This window comes from Ovis canadensis, chromosome 7 (genome assembly GCF_042477335.2).
Source record: "Ovis canadensis isolate MfBH-ARS-UI-01 breed Bighorn chromosome 7, ARS-UI_OviCan_v2, whole genome shotgun sequence".
Lineage (NCBI taxonomy): Eukaryota > Metazoa > Chordata > Mammalia > Artiodactyla > Bovidae > Ovis > Ovis canadensis.
Genome location: NC_091251.1, coordinates 77,425,515 through 77,443,559, shown reverse-complemented (window position 1 = coordinate 77,443,559; position 18,045 = coordinate 77,425,515). Strand labels below are relative to the sequence as shown.

Sequence of the window (18,045 nt, the reverse complement as noted above, 5' to 3'; positions counted from 1 at the left end):
ATCAAAAGGGAAATGACATGAATTCTCCATGACCCAGTCTTCCTATTCTTAGGAAAACCAGGCTGCCTCCTATTTCCTCATCCAAATGTTCATACATTAAGTTCCAGATATTCTTCTGGTATCTCCCACAAAATCACCACTGACCTCACGTATCCTTACAAGGTACAGAATTTGCTTTTTTCCTCCATTTCTCCTTTGCAGAGACATCATTATTTATGGAGGCTTCTGATGATTCCCCTCTTATTCCTTTACAACTCTAGAAATCCAAAAGTGGTTTTTACATTGCCATTCTAGGCAGGTATTTAAATCACATATTTGGTGCACATACTAACTCAGATAGAAATGTACACAATGAAAGTCCATATTCTATATGTATTTATGCTGCGCACACAAACACTTGAATTCTACTGACAGATCAGAATAAGCTGCTTTAGAAATTCCAATGATTGCACTTCGCAGGAGTGTGCTGGGGAAGTAGGAAGAGATCTCTCCCATCCGGTCTCTGGGATTAACACTCTTGCTCTTTCCACCTCAACTTTAGAGTCCATAGTATCAGCAAAAAATGAATCTTTCCTGATGCCTCATTTTCCATGAGACACTGACCATTAGAATGCCTGAAAATTCCAGCAGGGTTATGGCCAAAAAGCTTGGGAAATGCTACAACAGAGCCTAGCTCTGCCTTCCTCAATCTCAGACTCAATTCAGGTTGACTGTCTCTGAGCTTAGGGAAATCAGAGATTTCAAACTGCTCCTTGGAAAGTTAGTGTTGGGGGTGGAGATGGGGTTTGGGAGGCAGAAACCATTGACTTCCCATAAGGTTTCACATAAATTTCATTTGCAAACAAAAATCCGTGATACTCATCCATAAAACTTGAAACCCAATGTACCAATTACCTCTAAATTACCTTTCACCTCTAATAGACAATGATCCTTCTACTCAAAGTGTGGTCCACAGACCTGTGGCAGCAGTATCACCTGCGAGTTTACTAGAAATGCAGGTGCTCAGGGCCCCTTACAGACCTCCTCAATAAGAATTTTCAGTTTAACAAGATCTCCAGGCAATCTGTATGCACATTACATTTTGAAAACTGGCTTAAGACACTTTTAATCTTTTCCTGTAAGTGTTTAAGATGCTTCTTCTTAATGCTAGTTCTGATCAAAGTAACATATTAAAGTATTCCACTGAAAGAAGCCAAGAAAACTGTCTCATAATTTTACAGGCAATTTTGGGGATAAAAATTTGGGGTGAGCTGATGTATTATTTTCTTCCTTTAAACATGTTAGAAATCTGAGCAGTGTTTGGATTATTCCTTCTTCTATTAAAGAAGATATTCCTGACGGACAATATGCACCAGGCTCCCCTCTTTCTAATGAACTCCAACTCATCCTTCAAAGGCCCAGGAAGCCTGCCCCTTACATGGCCCAGCAGACACCTCCTATATGTGTGGTTTTCTTAATGAAACACTCATTAAAAGTACTAAAAAGGCAAGAATCTCATAAGCTCCAAAGCTACTTGTTCCAAATAACCGATTCAAGTTTACGTCTTTTATCCGTTACTTCTTGGATGACCCAACCCATCCTGTTCCCTCCCCTTCACTAGAGTCCAGTTTTGTTCTCTCATCGGAAACACAGAATTTAGCAACTCTTTATGGTCTAGTCATTATAAATACAGATCTTTCTCAGCTTATAATGGGACTACCTCCTGATACACCCATCAGGAGCTGAAAAGGCATTCATTACACTTAATCCACCTAGCTTAGCTTTGCCCACTTGAATGTGCTCAAACACTTACATTAGCCTACAATTAGGCAAAATCATCCAACACAAACCCTATTTTACAATAAGACGTTGAAAATACCTCATGCAATTTCTTGAATACTGTACTGAAAGTGAAAACCAGAATGGGTCCAGAATGGTTGTAAGACTACTGGTTGTTTTCTCTGGTGATCGTGTGGCTGACTGGGGGCTGCCACTGCCTGGCATCACCCCAGGAACATAGAAAGATCACTAGCCTGGGAGAAAATCAAAATTCGAAATTCCAAGAATGAGTTCTATAGAATGTACATCGCTTTTTGAGTCATAAAGTCTAAAAAACTGTCTAATTCAAACCACCATAAGTCAGGGATCATCTGTATATATTACACATTGTTTTACCTCCACAACTCGAGTGTAAGATCCCTGAGGGGAACCATCACACATTATTTCACCTCTGGACACAGCTCCCAGCACTTGGCTGCAAGACTTGGTCAATTATGTGTACTGAGGAACTTGGTCCCACAGTTTCTTACCAGATACTCTTCTCTGGGTACCATTTAACAGTTTAATCTATAGTATAAAAGAAACCACTGAATCATTTGATTGCCTTTATCCCCCTGGTAAACCAAGGCAAGGAAAACTGTATTAAAATGATGGTACCTTGGTGAGAACAAAACCCTAGAACTAGCTTAGGAGTCCTAAGGAGTGAAATGAAAGTGAAGTGTTAGTTGCTCAGTCGAGTCTGACTCTTTATGACCCCATGGACTGTAGCCTGCCCAGCTCCTCTGTCTGTGGAATTCTCCAGGCAAGACTATTGGAATGGGTTACCATTCCCTTCTCCAGGGGATCTTTGCGACCCTGGGATCGAACTCAGGTCTCCTGCATTGCAGGCAGATTCTTTACCATCTGAGCCTCCAGGGAAGCCTGAGGAGTGAAATGCACCTACATAACAGCAGCAGGTTCCTCTGTGCTCCGAGCTGGCTCCTGGGGTGCAGGCTGCAGGACAAGGCCCACACTCTGACTGGTTAACCTTGAGAGAAAGCCTGGCTTCTCTTCTGAAAGTTCTGCTTTCCTTAGGAGATTCCTGCCTCAGGCAGCTTCCACAGAAGCAAAAAATAGCTCAGAAGAGACGTCTGATTCTGCATCTTAATCTATGTGACTCGGATGAACTCAGACTTGGAAGGAATGATTAGAAAAGATGGAAAGGAAGGAACAGGCTAAAACCTCAAAGTAATTATATGTTTAAAAGAAAAAAAGGATTTTTATGAGCACCACAGCTTTCCTAGCAAATGAACTACATAAGGCACTTTCCTCATGGATGAAAACCTCCAAATTTCTCCTCAGGTCAAGGAAGAGAGGTATTTTTTCCTCTCTAGTGTTGTCAATTCATATTAGAATTAAGCTTCTGCAGGATATACTGGGGAGTTTTCCGTTACTTCTCAGTGCTTCTGATACTCATTTCACTCTCATTTGTTTATTTAAACATAAACAAACCAATTTGACTGCTGTTAAGTTTGTCTGCCTTCTAGTTGCTTTGATGGGACCTGTTTATAACACATGCTCATCTGCTGAAGCCTTTGAGCATCCAAGCTAAACAACCAAATCCAACTTACTCACAAGATCACAAATGTGTGTGACCTGCTCCCTGTCATCCCAGACCAACCAAATAAAAATTACAACACTCAAAGTAAAACGTATTTCAGATATAAAGTCCCTATACATTTCATTCCACAAAATGATTTCTCATTTTCATGTTCACCAACTAAAGGGGAAAAGTGTTGACAAGTTATCTGGGAAAATTGATTTCAGTGCTGTGTTTTTTAGGACCCAGCCTGACGCTGGCAAAGATTGAGGGCCAGAGGAGAAGTGAGCAACAAAGAATGAGCTGGTTGGATGGCATCAGTGAATCAATGGGCATGAGTTTGAGCACAACTGTGGAAGAGAGTGAAGGACAGGGAAGCCTGGCATGCTGCTGCAGTCCATAGGGTTCCAAACAGTCAGACACAACTTAGTGACTGAACAACAATAATGATATAGAATAGAACGATACAGCTAAAATATAGGAGGTGGAACAAAGTGCTGTGTGTTAAGTCACCTCAATCGTGTTCAACTCTTTGAGACCCCATGGACTGTAGCCTGCCAGGGGAGGGATTCTCCAGGCAGGAATACTGGAGTGGGTAGCCATTCCCTTCTCCAAGGGGTCTTCCCGACCGAGGGATTGAACCCGCGTCTCTCGCATCTCCTACACTGGCAGGAAGGTTCTTTACCACTAGAGCCATCTAAAATATAGGAAATGGAACAAAGTAGATATATCTTTTCAGGGTTCCAACTCATCTTTGACATCATCCAGATATTCCTTTAAATAAAAGATGTCTTATTAGGAAAACATTATTTATATAAATTCCATAATAATACAGGAAAATTTAAACCTGGGGGAAAGAATAGCTCCTCACTGAATTGTTAACAAGTAGCTTCCAGACAATAACAAAGTTTTGTTAGCTCCCTTCTACAGGCAAGCTATGGTTTTTCCAGTAGTCATGTATGGATGTAAGAGTCAAACCATAAGAAGGCTGAGCAATGAAGAATTGATGCTTTCGAACTGTGGTGCTGGAATAGACTCTTGAGAGTCCCTTGGACAGCAAGGAGATCAAACCAATCAATCCTAAAGGAAACCAACCCTGAAATTCACTGGAAGGACTGATGCTGAAACTGAAGCTCTACTACTTTGGCCACCTGACTGACTCACTGGAAAAGACCCTGATGCTGGGAAAGACTGAAGGCAAAAAGAGAAGTAGGTGGCAGAGGATGAGACAGTTGGCGTCACCAACTCAACAGACATGAATTTGAGCAAACTCCAGGAGACAGTGAAGGACAAGAAAGTCTGGCATGTTGCAGTCCCTGGGGTCACAGAGTCAGATATGACTTAGTGACTGAACTACAACAAAGACTCAGAAATTAATTGACCAGCCTAGTCTGATTGATTTCAACATTCATACTCTAGGAATCCTCTAGACATATTCCCTCCTATGGATATAAAAGAATGGCCACCTGATAATACTTTCTTTTCCTCACTATCTCAACCCTTCCTTCTCCCCAGTACAGCAATGCTGAGGGCAACAAAGCTGCCTTGGACTTATGACGCCACCATGTAGCCAGAATGGAAATCTGCCTCCCTTCTCCCATGTTCGCCTTTCAGAAAATCATGCATACATTAGAAAGCTTTCCCAAAAGTGTACACACACACATACACACACACACAACCTCTTTCATCTTTTAACTCTCTTCCTCTTTCCTCATTCTCAGGACACCTCTGCCTAAAAGTCTTCTTGGGTTCTCTATCATCTCTGTAGGATTAAGTCAAATTCCTTAGTTTGCAAAGTCCTGCACAAACATCACTTCTGTTTTAACTTCTGTCTCTTACAGCCCAGCATTCTACAGCTTTCCAACCACTAAGAACTCATTATTTCTTGCACACAACCAGGCCCTTTCATAAGACAACATTTCTATGAATGGTATCTCTTCTGCTTGGAAAACAGCTTCATGCCTGCTCTGTACAATTCTCTTTATATATTAAACCAACTCCTATTCACCCTTCAAAATTCAGCTCAACCTATATCCTCTGCAGTGGGGTTTTCCCTGATTGCCCCGGGCAATTACCTGTATGTTCATAATGTTTCCAGAATCCCCACCCCACCACCCTTTTTATTGCTATACCTCTGCACCTGTGATCCGGTATTAGTCATTTACTCAACACTGGGTATCCATGGACCAGGCATTGGAATATAGCAAGTTACCTTTGCATTCCCACTGCACGACACAAGGCCAGGAGAGTAGTAGGCAGTCAGTAAATGTTTGTTGAATGAAAAAGCAAAAGAATGACAAACAAGATCTTATCCAGGAAATATCACCAGGAAAGCCCATACTCTTTTGCTTTCCTTTTACTCAATTTTGACTTAAAAAATCAACTCAGATGCAGCATACCTCTACTATAGTAACCAAAAATCATCAAAAAATCATAGAATTAACATCTTTATCCTCTAAAGAGAATAAATACACCCATAAGTCCTTTTCATTCTCCACCATTAGCTTTATCTCCAACATTACCATTTCAGGTAATCTTTTCTCTTGTATTTATTTATAAATACAGTAACAATCCTTTTGCCATTTATTTATTACAAACATGCAATTTCTCCACAAAATATGAACTGCTTGGTTAGTTAGTAAGTCTGTAGATTCACTTGTGAATCTCCATTTATTACACTATTTCCACTGGAAAATATATTTCAAGTTCAAATGACAAAAGTCATACACCAGTGCCACAGAATCTATTTTTCTTTGAAGAACTGCAAGTAAAGTCAACAGGTTCCATTTTTAGGTATCAAATGACATTTTAACATCAGAAACAGTCATCTACATACTGAGACCGTTCAGAACTCACAATGCTAACCTGTAACCTAGGCTGGTGGCTAAAGGACGTGTATGTGAGGTTATGAGGGTTCTAGAAACAACCTTCTATCTCAGAGAACTGATCATAACCAGTAACCACTAACTAAATCCAGAGTGAAACACACATCCATAAGGACTAACTAAAGGATGTCTTTGGATCTCTGATGACTATGAACCCAAGGCAAAGGATGACCAGTGAACCTCCAGAATCTCAATAAATGCTAAATTCAAAAGAACAGAAAGCTAGTATCAAAATACATTCCACAGATTTCAAATAAATCATATTTAACGTGAAGGATTATCTCCCTATTTAAAGTTAGTCCTGGAGAAAACAAAGCCAAGTGTACACTAATTTTGCTATACTGAGATCACACCCCAGATATGAATTTCATTCTCATTTACCAAGTTTTAAAATCTCTCAGCACCAGAAGAAATATGTGTGTTTGTTTAACTCATAATTACAAAATAAGGTAAGTGATATATGAGGATTTTGGTACAGGAAAAATCAGCCAGCCAATGAATGAGTCATTCTAACAGCCTAGTTTTCTGAATGGGTAATAGCTTTACATACCAAAAGAGCTTTGGAGGTTAATTACCTTGAATGTTAATATTTCCAGTGTTTATGGCAGATTTCCCTTCCTTCCCAAAGAATGTATCTAAAAATGTATCTTTTTTGGTCATTTTTTTGGTCCTTCACTCTCATTAATGGTAAATAGCAATTATGGACTTAGCTAATTACAAACTAATGTCTGAAAGGCCAGTTGAGAATCCCTACTCTAATATTCCCAAATTTCAGGGCTTTTGCTCCCAATTCTTATATTTAAAGTTATAATTTTTCTATTTCCTAGTTGTCAAACTGTCAGGGGTCAGTTTTCACTGTTGGTTACAGCAGCTCCTCACTCCATTCTAAATTGTGCTACCGTGTATTTGCTATGGATCATTTGTCAAATAAGAATAAAAAAGTTAGGACTGTTATTTAAAATAAGAGTAAGTTCCGAAAGAGGGTCTGAAGTATTCTCCCAGACTTTATGCCATCTAGTTCGGTTGCTGAGTAGGCACATCTGCCCCTTTCTTGGTTCTTGGCTAGGTTCCAGATACTTACAAGAGCTGTGCTCCAGACTCAAGCATTCTGTGACAAATCTCATTGCTCTTTATGATCCCCCTCCTAATGCAGGTATAAACCAAACTATCACAGTGACCTCACTAATGAATTTCTGTACTTGCCAAACAACAAAACAAATGCAAAGTTTCCAAGGAAGCAAAATACTCAGGTTGAAAGATAAATCCAGAAGCTGGAAAATGGTCCCTATCTTACATAATAGTTACGGTTTCATATATTTACAGTATTTAGCATCATGAACAGGTAGGTAGCTTACACAAGTAAATATGGTTAAAAAAAATGTAGGGGAAAAATTACCAAATGATTTTTTAAACTCACAGAAGTTCAATTTTTTCTCAGTTTATTAAATTATTAGATACTTAGGCTAAGAAATTTCTTTTTAATTTTACACATCTAAACTGATGTGTAATTTTTATTTACACATTTAATTTTTCACTTACTAAACTGATGGCTGCTATACTAGGAAAAGTCTTCTCTTTTACTCAAAGGGAAAAATGGTTGCTATACCCTGTGAGTAACCTAAAGGTCAATATCATTTTAAACAATCCCTACAAGCACTGAGGTCAAGCATTCAACATAAATTAATGTACTTAAATTGTACTTAAAGTTTATACAACCTTGTTCATCAAACCTGAGAAAGCAAAACCAAGCAGGTGATCCAGGCTACCCTGTCACGTTGAGAATGGGAGTAAAGAGAGTAGGTCACCAGTTATCCCAGTTATGTTTCCACACCCTTATGAAGGAGGCTGGTCCTCCAGCTATTTATAAAGACAGAACTGAAGGGGAAGGGGGCCCTGCCATGGCCACCCTTGCGAGTAACACCCAGGGTGGGCTGTTAGGTTCAGGCTGAATCCCCTGGGGCCTTGTGGGCTTTCCCTCAGAATGGCCCACCATACTAGGCAGCCCTGGATCCTTTGGGTGCAGTCCTGTCTGGTCAGGAAAAGGCCTGTGAAGATTTCCAGTGGTCACTGCCAGCCTATGATTCTATATATGGAAACATCCCATCCTAGTGTGTCCAGCACTGTGAGCACCACACCAGGGAGGAGCAGTGAGCAGCAGACCAGCCTCCCTCTTGCGCCCCGCCAGCACACTCACTTTGGTGTCTCCCAGGCCCTGCTGCCCTGAACTGGACCTTGTCATCAAATGGCAGCCTGGACCTCTGCTGAGTCTTGCAGGCTGGCGGCTCTAACATGGAACAGCTGGAAGAGGACCCTGCATTCTTTTCTCTGCATAAACACTGGGGGCTCTGTTCACCCTCCTGCTGCAGCATGAACTAAAGAATTTCCCCATCCCAAATTACAACCAACAGACCTTTCCCCAACCCCCACCCTCACCCCTTACCCCCAACCCCGGATATAATTCCAGTCTGTCACCACCCATGCTAGCAAATAGCAAACTGCTGAATATATCTCAGTGTATTCACTTTCTATACTAGTTGAGGTGTCTGTAAATACACTAGCAGGGTAATAGGAAACAATTCTGTTATGTTCAGTAAAGTTTCCTGACAAAAGCATTAAAGACACTGATTCATGCCTGCTCCCTATGAGACCCTTTCTATAAGATGCGTATCAATATAAATAAAGTCGTGATAGTTAAGGGTAAGCACGTAGTATACGAAATGCAAATATCATTTTAATAGTCTGTAGCGTCACCTACAAATTATTCTGAAAACAGAGCTCTAAAATTGGAATATCGGTGGAGAAAAAAAAGAATGTAAAATTGGGTTTCATATATTCCTCATGTAGCCTAGTCAAAGCTCAGCTTCTGAAGGGCAGTCTCAGGCTTCTTCATGTGTTGCTGAAATCCAGAGAGCCACGTTGCCCAAAAGGAGGAAAGAAAAAAAGCCCAGAAAATCCAGACTCTACGTGACCTGACTTAATTATTTCCCAGGAAACTGCATGAGAGAAAAATCAATCATTCATGCTACCGTAGCTACCACACGGAATTAACTGAAGGAGTTGACAGTGAGCAAAAAAACCCGAAGCTGCCAGCGGAGGTAAGTGGGCGGCACGGCCTCGGGGGAGAGATGCCAAGGACCCGGGGGCCGCGGTGGTTCGGTCCCCAAGGACCGGCGATCTGGGGCGGGGCCAGGCCCGAGGCTGGGCAGCGGCGGTTGGGGGTGGGGAGGAGAACCGGGACCGCGGGACGGCGGCGGCGGCCGCGCACTTACCCGGACTGTTGGCCTCGCCTTCGAGGACGTGCAGCTCGGCGCAGTCGGCCAGCGAGTGCTCCAGGCAAAGCTGGAGGAAGCGGGCCTGGGTCTGGCTCACGCGCTTGAGCAGCGACAGCAGCGCAACGGTCTGCTCGCACTCGTTCCAGCCCTTAAACCAGCCCGCCAGCACCCCGACCTGGTCGCGAAACATCATGGTTAGGGGGCGGCCCTCAGTCTACAAAGCCCCCGGGGCGCCCCAGCCCGCCCCGCCCGCCCCAAAGTTTGGCGGAGCCGCAGCCCCGCGGCCGCCGGAGACGCGTTCCCGTTCCAAGGTGGCTCTGCTGCCCGGACGCTGCAGGTACTGCCTCGGCTCCTGCCTCTCTCGTCTGGTTTCAGTTACGTTCTGGTGGTTCTGGCTGATTTCCCCAGAGATGATGACAGACAGTAGCACGGAAATATTTCTTTTTTTAAAAAAATAACGATTAAAAAAAAAAATTTTCCCCACAAGGCACACAAACTGAATGAAGAAGGCTCTCTTTCCCCCTCCCCTCTTCTCGCAGCTTCGGGATGGTGATTTCCGGCGTCCCGGGGTCTCTTCCCCGCTGGGCAGCAGCTCGGACCCTTCACACCCGCATTCCCGAGTGGCGATCACCACTGGAAGGAGAGAAAAGGCTGCAGTGAGACCTCGGCCAGCGAGGGAGTGCGCCGGTGAAGCTAGTGCATCTGAGGGGGCGGAGGGGGGCGCGCCGCGGGGTCTTAGTCTCCCAAATTCCGGCCGCCCCCTCCGCACCCGGATGCTGGAGAGGAGCTATTCCCGTTCTGGGAAAGGCAAGAAGCCTCCTTCCCAGGTGCGTGAGGAAGACCGCACGGCTTCCTGTTGCTGCTGCTGCGAATGGCTAGTGCTCCCCACACACCCCGCCCGGGGTGGCCTCGGGGGCTGTGCCTGCAAACGCCCGCACCAGCAACAGATCTTCCTCGCGCAGAAAACTTGCACTGCGGCTGCGAAGGGGCGCGGGGGTGGGGGTGGGGGCTAATGCAAAGCAGAGGCGGAGGCGCGGCAGCCCGAGTTCCTTCCTCCTCCTCCTCTCCCTCCTCCTCCTCCGCCACCTCTTCCTCCTCCTCCTCTCGGAGAAGCAGCCGAACGGCTGCAGCTCCATCTACAGCAACAGCCAGCATCTCCACCGCCAGGCGCCCCTCTGGATTTAGGCCGTGAGCAGCCGCGGCAGCAGCTCGAGACAAAAATAAACTCTCCCCACCCAGAGCTCAGCGCCCAGCGGGCAGAGGCGCAGCCGGAGCCTCGGCTCCCGCGCGCCGCTCGGCTCCAGCCCACCCGGGAGGTCTCTGAGGCTCCGCTTCGCCCTAAGCGTTCAGATGTGTGCGTGTGTGTGCGTGCGCGTGTGTGTGTACTCGTGTATGTGCTGTAGGCATCCTGCCCCAGCTCCCGCCGCCTACGGGCGGGTCCGGCCGGCCCAGCGCCTGGCCCGCGCGTCCCAGGCCGAAGTCGGCAGGGCCACTGGCGCACGCCGAGCGCGGAGACAGTCGGTGCCCACAGCAGTGCCCCCCGCGGCGGGCAGGGCGGTTCCGTGGGGACTGCGGCTCCGTGCCGCCGGCACACGCCCCCGAACGACCGCGAAGAAGAAAAGTTCGGTTTCGAGGGCTCCCCCAGTCCTAACCCTGTCCGGGTGGCCGCCAGCGGCGAAGAAGAGAGAGCCCAGCGACTCGGCCAGCCCTCGAGGGGCGGCTCGCTCTCAGCACCCCCGTTTCCCGGTTCCCAGAACTTCTCGAGCGGAGGCGGGGGAAGGCCCCCGGGAAGGGGACCCAGAGACCGCGGGCCCCTCGGCCTGGGGCGTAGGACAGAGTGCGCTCACCTCGGAGCGGCTCATCCCGGCGGCTCGGGGCCCCACGCGCGGGTCCGGGGCGGCTGTGGCTCTCAGCGAGGCTGGGGGCGCCCGGAGGGCGGGCTGCGGGCCATGCCGTCGGGGCGGGCGGCGCGGAGAGAGTGCGGCGCTGCGGGATCGGGCCGCCGCCGCCGCCGCTCCTGCCGCCTCCAGTGTAGGCTCGCGGAGGACTGAGCCGCCCGAGCCGGAGCTCCCCACATGCTACTGATTAACATACACCATTACATCATGGGCTTGGCAGGGAGCGCCCGAGCGGGGGGAGAGGAACCCGGGCGGCGGCGGCGGCGGCACGCGGGGGGAGTCGGGGGAGGATCCCCGGACCCGGCCGGCGGCGGGGGTGGGGGGAGGTGGATTCCTAAGTGGGGACCAGAAAAGGGGAGGGGAGCGGAGAGGGAGGAGCCAGATGGCGCAGAGGGGTCGGGTTGGAGGAACGGCGGGGCGGAGAGGGAAGAAGTTTGGGGAAGGGGAGGGGTCCAAGTGAATTCCTGCCCTCTGCTGCCTGCCTGTTCTGGAGGGGCCAGGGCGCTTAAGCAGCCGGACTGCGGACGGGAGGGGACCCGGAGGGTGCTTGAGCGGGGGCGGTGCTGCCACCGGCTGCTCGTCCTTGGGAATGTGGTGCGCGGACTCCGGTGACCCCTCGGCCCTACTGGGGCCCGAGGGTGGCAGAGACTTAGGGTCAAGGACGCTGCGGGTGTGGACAGGTTCAGGGGTCGCAGAAGCAAAAGGCAGAGGAGGCCGAGGGGTCGTATGCAGGGCTGGAAGTGCCTGGGCACCAAGCTCCGTGCTGCCCATGTCCTCTATGAGCGCGAGAAGTTCCCGGGCTGCTCACCCCTCGCCCGGGTCGGACCTCAGATGTCCTTTGCTCTTGTGGGCGGCCCCGGCCCCTTTGGGGCCTCGCTCTCCCCTGGGGAAGCCGCCCGACTTTGGGGGCCCGCTGGGAAACTATGCCTGGCGCGCTGGCTGCGGCTGCGGCTCCGGCTGCGGGCCTGGAGCGGAGAGGAGCTCCGCCGCGGGGGGCCAGGAGGCGGGCGAGGCCACCTGTCAGCGCGTCTGCGTCGTCGCAGGGCTGGGCAGCCTTCACCTGGCCCTGCAGAGTGCGCGAGGCCTGGGCCGAGGCTTCAGAGGTCCTCGCCGCGCGCGCCAGGGGGGTGGGGTGGAATGGTGGGATGGGGGCTGCGGCGCTGAGGCCAGGCAGCACAGGGAGGTCTGGGAAAGTGGCCTCGGCTGGTCTCCAAGGTAGAGAACTGGTTAAAAATACCCTAAAACCTAAAAATCTCGGTGCCTTCTGATATTATTTGAATATGCACAAGAGGACTTGGTGACCAAATCCAGACTATTCCCCATGTTTTAAGTGAAAACACAGAGCCCTCGAACATTTCTCCAGCAACCTGTGGCTTTCTGTATGAGTACTTCTGAGACATTTGTGAAACGCATGCTTCAAATCCAGCCTCTTTACTCTCGCTAATACAGTATTTTTGAAGATAAAGTGTCTGAGATATTATCCACGGATTTAACACTTCCTTCTTTAACTCCAGCATATGTCCCTGGATTTTCAATCATTTCTTCCTTCCTCCCTCAAACCTAGTTTCTGCACCATTTAGTTCCTGTGAGACACGTGACAGGACCTAACCATCTGCTGGGGTATTGAAAGGTCTGTGGAGCTGCAGAAATTTAGGTGTTACCATTAAAATAGGGTATGTGAATAATTTTCTTAAGCTCATTATTAGCCAGCCAGGAAAGGTATCTGCATAATTTAATGAATATTTTACCCCCAAAACAAGAATTCTAGAGTCAATGGTTTAATTTTGTTTTGTCTTATTATTACAGAGGCAGGAAATCTTGACTTCATTTTCTCCAAAATGTTATTATCATTACTAAGCTAGTTATTATTATTACTAAGCTAGCACTTAGTAATAATCGCTATCAGAAAATGGGGAAAAAGTTTCCAGCACAGGATATCTCAGTATAACACCCTGCTATCAACTGCAACCAAAACAGAAATTGCCCACCTGGGGCTTCCGGAAGCCTCCGAGAGTGTTTTTTTTTTTTTTTAAAGAAAGTGGGAAAAGTCACTTTCATTAATTATTGTCACCTGCAGTTTACTAACTCAATAGTAAAACTAAAAAACAAAACCAACAAACCTTGAAGCGAATTGAATTCTATTTAAACTGAAGAAAGAAAATACTGCCACCTACTGGAAAACCGTACTGCTTACAGCAGCCTTTGACCTAAGGAAAGATTAAGCTAATTTGGGGGCTATTTTTTGAAAAATACAAAAAGGAGCGTCAATGAGTTGCCAACCTGCCTTGTTTTTGTGGGTTCACAATACTTGTGACTCCCCTTGCCTCTGGGCCTTTCCCCTAGTAGTGGAGATGAAACCCAGAGTGGAGATGAAACCCAGAGTGGAGATGAAACCCAGTGAGGCTGCTTCACTTCCTCACAGAGTGAAGTCACCCTGAAGGAAGGAAACCAATACTCTCAGTTAAATATTTATTTTTGTCTTAAATACGGATTTTTCCTATTTGAACCTCTACCCAGTTTTTATGGATAATTAAGAAGTGGCTGTGCTCAGACAGTCGTTGAATCAGACACTCAGTCCGATTCCTTGCAGACCTCATGGACTGTAGCCCTCCAGGCTCCTCTGTCCATGGGATTTTCCAAGTGAGAATAATAGACTGGGTTGTCGTTTCCTCCTTCAGGGCATGTTCCTGATCCAGGGATCAAAACTGTGTCTGTTACATTCCCTGCATTGGTAGGCAGATTCTTTACCACTAGCACCACCTGGGAAGATTAAGAAGTAGCTAATAGTTACTCAATACCCACATGACTTGGAAAAGGAGTTTTAGTGCAAATTCTAACTTCCAGAGAATAGATGATTAGGCAGTAACATGGGAGGAGTGGGATTTTATTAGTAGGTGAGCTAGAAACATGGCTGGCAGGGAGGGAAGCCAGGAGACAAGCCCAGATCCTTCTCTGTACACTGTACTCAGAAAGGTGCGGGACTGATGAGCATGGAGGCAAGAATAAGCTATGCTGGCCAAGATGTAGAGAAGGATTTGACTATGAAAATATTAGACTTGGGTGACTGAACAGAAGTACCCAGGAGTGAGGAAATCTGAAGACTGATTGAAAGTGAGCCAAGCTGGCATCTCCTCTGATAAAACTCTATCTCTGTATTATCTGCCGCTAGGATCTAGTGTGCTTCCGGAAGAGTAAGCACAGCCACAGTTAAGTAGTTTCTGTACTGAGAATATTATTTAAAAATAATTATAACGCCTGCGCTCGTAAACTTGTCACGAGGTCTGAAAATAACTGGCACGTTACTTTGTGCATAGTAGGTACTTGTTATATGTATTAGCTTTCCTTCTTTGTAGGCACAGAGTATGTTGATTTGGCTAATTTACGTCTTGGGTCTGCCTCATAAAGAAACACGCTTTTTCATTCTTCAAAAACGTGCCCTCTCAAAAGCCCTGTAATAAGGCCTAGGAGAGGATTGCCAGGGCTTGAATTAGGATTCGAGGGGATGAAGAGAGCGATGTGGAGGAAGAAACGGCAGAACTGGTGACAGATGGAATGTGGGAAGGCTAAATCAGGAGTCAGGTCTGCTAAGATAGCAACAGTGAAAGGCAAGCTGGGTGAGGCCCAGGAGCCGTGGCTTAGGGAGACTAAACTTGAGTTCAGATCTCATTAGAAGGAGTTCAGAAATATCTCAATGTTGGCAGGGGCATACATTCAGAGAGAAAGCCAGTAGTCTGTTAGCCCAGGGTAGAGAGCTAATGGCCAGCACCAATTTCCTATATCCCTAGCACCGTTTTATGCCGGCGCCAGGATCATGGTTGCTGACTCAGCTCAGTTCAGTGACTCAGTTCAGTTCAGTCTCTCAGTCGTGTCCGACTCTTTGCGACCCCGTGGACTGCAGCACACCAGTCTTCCTTGTCCATCACCAACTCCCAAAGCTTGCTCAGACTCATGTCCATCGAGTCGGTGATGCCATCCAACCTGGGCTGTTGACTGGCCCAGAGTAAACCTGGCTGGACCAGCCAGTGGTAAAGCAGTGGGACTCTTGAGGAATCTGCTTTTGCTTTTCACTGAAGTTCTTACCACTCTCAGTATAGTTTTCAGATTTTCTTCAGTTCCTCAATTTAGAGGATTTTTCCAGGAAAAAAAAGACTTCTTAAACCCAATGGTAGGAAAACTATCCATGATGACCTATCAAGTTGGGATAAGAGGGGAGAGGGAGGCTCAAGAGGGAGGAGATACATATATAATTATGACTGATTTGCATTGTTGTACAGCAGAAACCAACACAACGTTGTAAAGCAATTATCCTTCAATTAAATTTTCTTTAATTAAAAAACAAAAAAGGAATTCCACTACCCAAAGGCCATTCCCTGGTGGCTCATACAGTAAAGAATCCACCTGCAATGTGGGAGACCTGGGCTTGATCCCTGGGTTGGGAAGATCCCTGGGAGAAGGAAAAGGCTACCCACTCCAGTATTCTGGCCTGGAGAATTCCATGGACAGAGGAGCCTGGCAGGCTACAGTCCCTGGGGTTGCAAAGAGTCGGACATGACTGAGCAGTTTTCATTTCATGTCACTTCACTCAAAGACCATAACAGATGTGATTAGTTGCTCTTCAGGAGTCAAACATGAATATGAATTGGATGGACTTGTTGAATTCATGACGAAAAGATTTTTTTTTAATTTTGGTAAAATATGCATAACATAAAGTTTACCCTTTTAACCAGTCTTAAGTATAAAATTCCATCACATGAAGTATTCACATTGTTTGTACAACCATCTTGAAGTATCCATTTCCAGGTCTTTTTCATCTTACCAAACTGAATTTCTGTACCTGTTAAACAATAAATCTTCATTCCTCCATGCTCTTGGTCTCTGCGAACCACCGTTTCTACTTTTTGTTTCTATGAATTTGTCTATTCTAGGTACCTCATAAGTGTACTCATACAATATTGTCCTTTTGTGTTTCGCTTATTTCACTTAGCATAATGTTTTCAAGCTTCATCCATATTATGGCATGTATCAGAATGTTATTCCTTTTTAAGGCTGATTAATGTTGCATGAAGACAACTTTTGAGACAGCTTTCTCTAGAATGGAATTTGATAAGAAAGGTGAATTCTAGTTTGTAGGGCGTATATTCAGGTAAATTGTCTTTTTGACTGATTTCTAAAGAGTATAATCCAAACTTACTACCTGGCACTTAAATAAAACACAAATTCAATTGAACCAAAATTTCAAACACAAATGCAGATGGGTTCACACTTTTTAAAAATAAGCAAATCTGTGAAATTTTAAGCTATAGGTTTTTTACAGTAAAATATCTTACATCATAGATAAATTTGCAAATAAATATAGTCAAAAGGTTAAGTATAAGTGTTGTAAACTACTCCTATTTATAGGCTTTGTATAGGTTAGGATTATGAAAGTAGGAGCTTAGATCTTTTAGAGGGATAAATTGCCCTAGAATATCATGAGAGGAAAGAAAGCAAAAATTATTTGTCTAGAAGTAGTTGATTTAAGAATTGCCAGTATCTTTTCGAACTGAAAATGCTCTTGAAACATGTCCACAGTTTTAAATATTAGGTTGGCACAAAAGTAATTGGAGTTTTGGACCATGAACTTTAAATCATCATAACTAGGCTCAAACACATTTTTATTAATTAAAATAAGAGCAATTACAACAACACATTTTGCCAGTGAGAAATAAGTTTGTTTATAGCTATAGTGTAAAACTCTGTGCTTCAGGATTCAAGGAACTCTTGGAAAGCATTTTCTGCCTCCTACTTGTTGTGGAAGCATTTTCCCTGCAAAAAGTTGCTTTAAGAACTGGGAGTCAAGTTGGTGAGAAGTCAAGTGAATATGGCAAATGAAGAAAAAAGTCATAGCCCAGTTTTGAAGCACTGATTGTGCAAGTCAGGCATTGTCATGGAGAAAAATTGGGCCCTTTCTGTTGACCAGTGACGGCTGCAGGCATTGCAGTTTTTGGTGCAACTCATCGATCTCTGAGCATACTTCTCAGATGTCATGGTTTCGCTGGGATTCAGAAAGCTGCAGTGGATCAGAGCAGCAACAGACCACCAGTAACCATGATCTTTCTTTGGCTCAAGTTTCGCTTTGGGAAGAGCTTTGGAGCTTCCTCTTGGTCCAACCACTGAGCTGGTCATTGCAGATTATTGTACAAAATCCACTTTTCATTGCATGTCACAATGTGATCAAGAAATGGTTCATTGTTGTGTAGAATAAGAGAAGACAACTTATTTGACAGCTTTAAATTTGTGGTCAGCTCATGAGGCACCCACTTATCGAGGTTTTTCACCTTCCCAATTTGCTTTAAATGCCTAGTGGCCATAGAATGGTTCATGTTGAGTTCTTTGGCAACTTCTCGTGTACTGTAAGAAAGTCAGCTTTGATGATTGCTTTCAGTTGGTCCTTGTCAACTTCTGATGGCCAGCCGCTATGCTCCTCATCTTCAAGTCTCTTGAGTCCTTTACAAAACTTCTTGAACCACCACTGCACTCTATGTTCATTTCATTAGCAGTTCCAGGCCAAATGCATTGTAGATGTCTTGAGTTTTCTCCACTGTTTTATGACTCATTTTGAACTCAAATAAAAAAATTGCTCAAATCTGCATTTTGTCTAACATTATTTCTAT

At 45.6% G+C, this 18,045-nt stretch overlaps 1 protein-coding gene across 2 annotated transcripts in view; it reads right to left on the bottom strand.

Moving 5' to 3' along the window:
• Nucleotides 1-11,688, bottom strand: part of SAMD4A (sterile alpha motif domain containing 4A) — a 227,964-nt gene extending 216,276 nt beyond the window's left edge. The window contains exons 1-2 of one of the 2 annotated variants that reach the window (XM_069596666.1): nucleotides 11,342-11,688; nucleotides 9,492-10,127 (exon numbers count right to left, since the gene is read on the bottom strand). In XM_069596666.1, coding sequence (XP_069452767.1) covers nucleotides 9,492-9,687 — 196 coding nt within the window. In that variant the 5' untranslated portion in view covers nucleotides 9,688-10,127; nucleotides 11,342-11,688. The remainder of the gene's footprint in view (nucleotides 1-9,491; nucleotides 10,128-11,341) is intronic. The other variant, XM_069596667.1, reaches the window with a different exon arrangement.
• Between the last annotated feature and the right edge of the window lie 6,357 nt (nucleotides 11,689-18,045).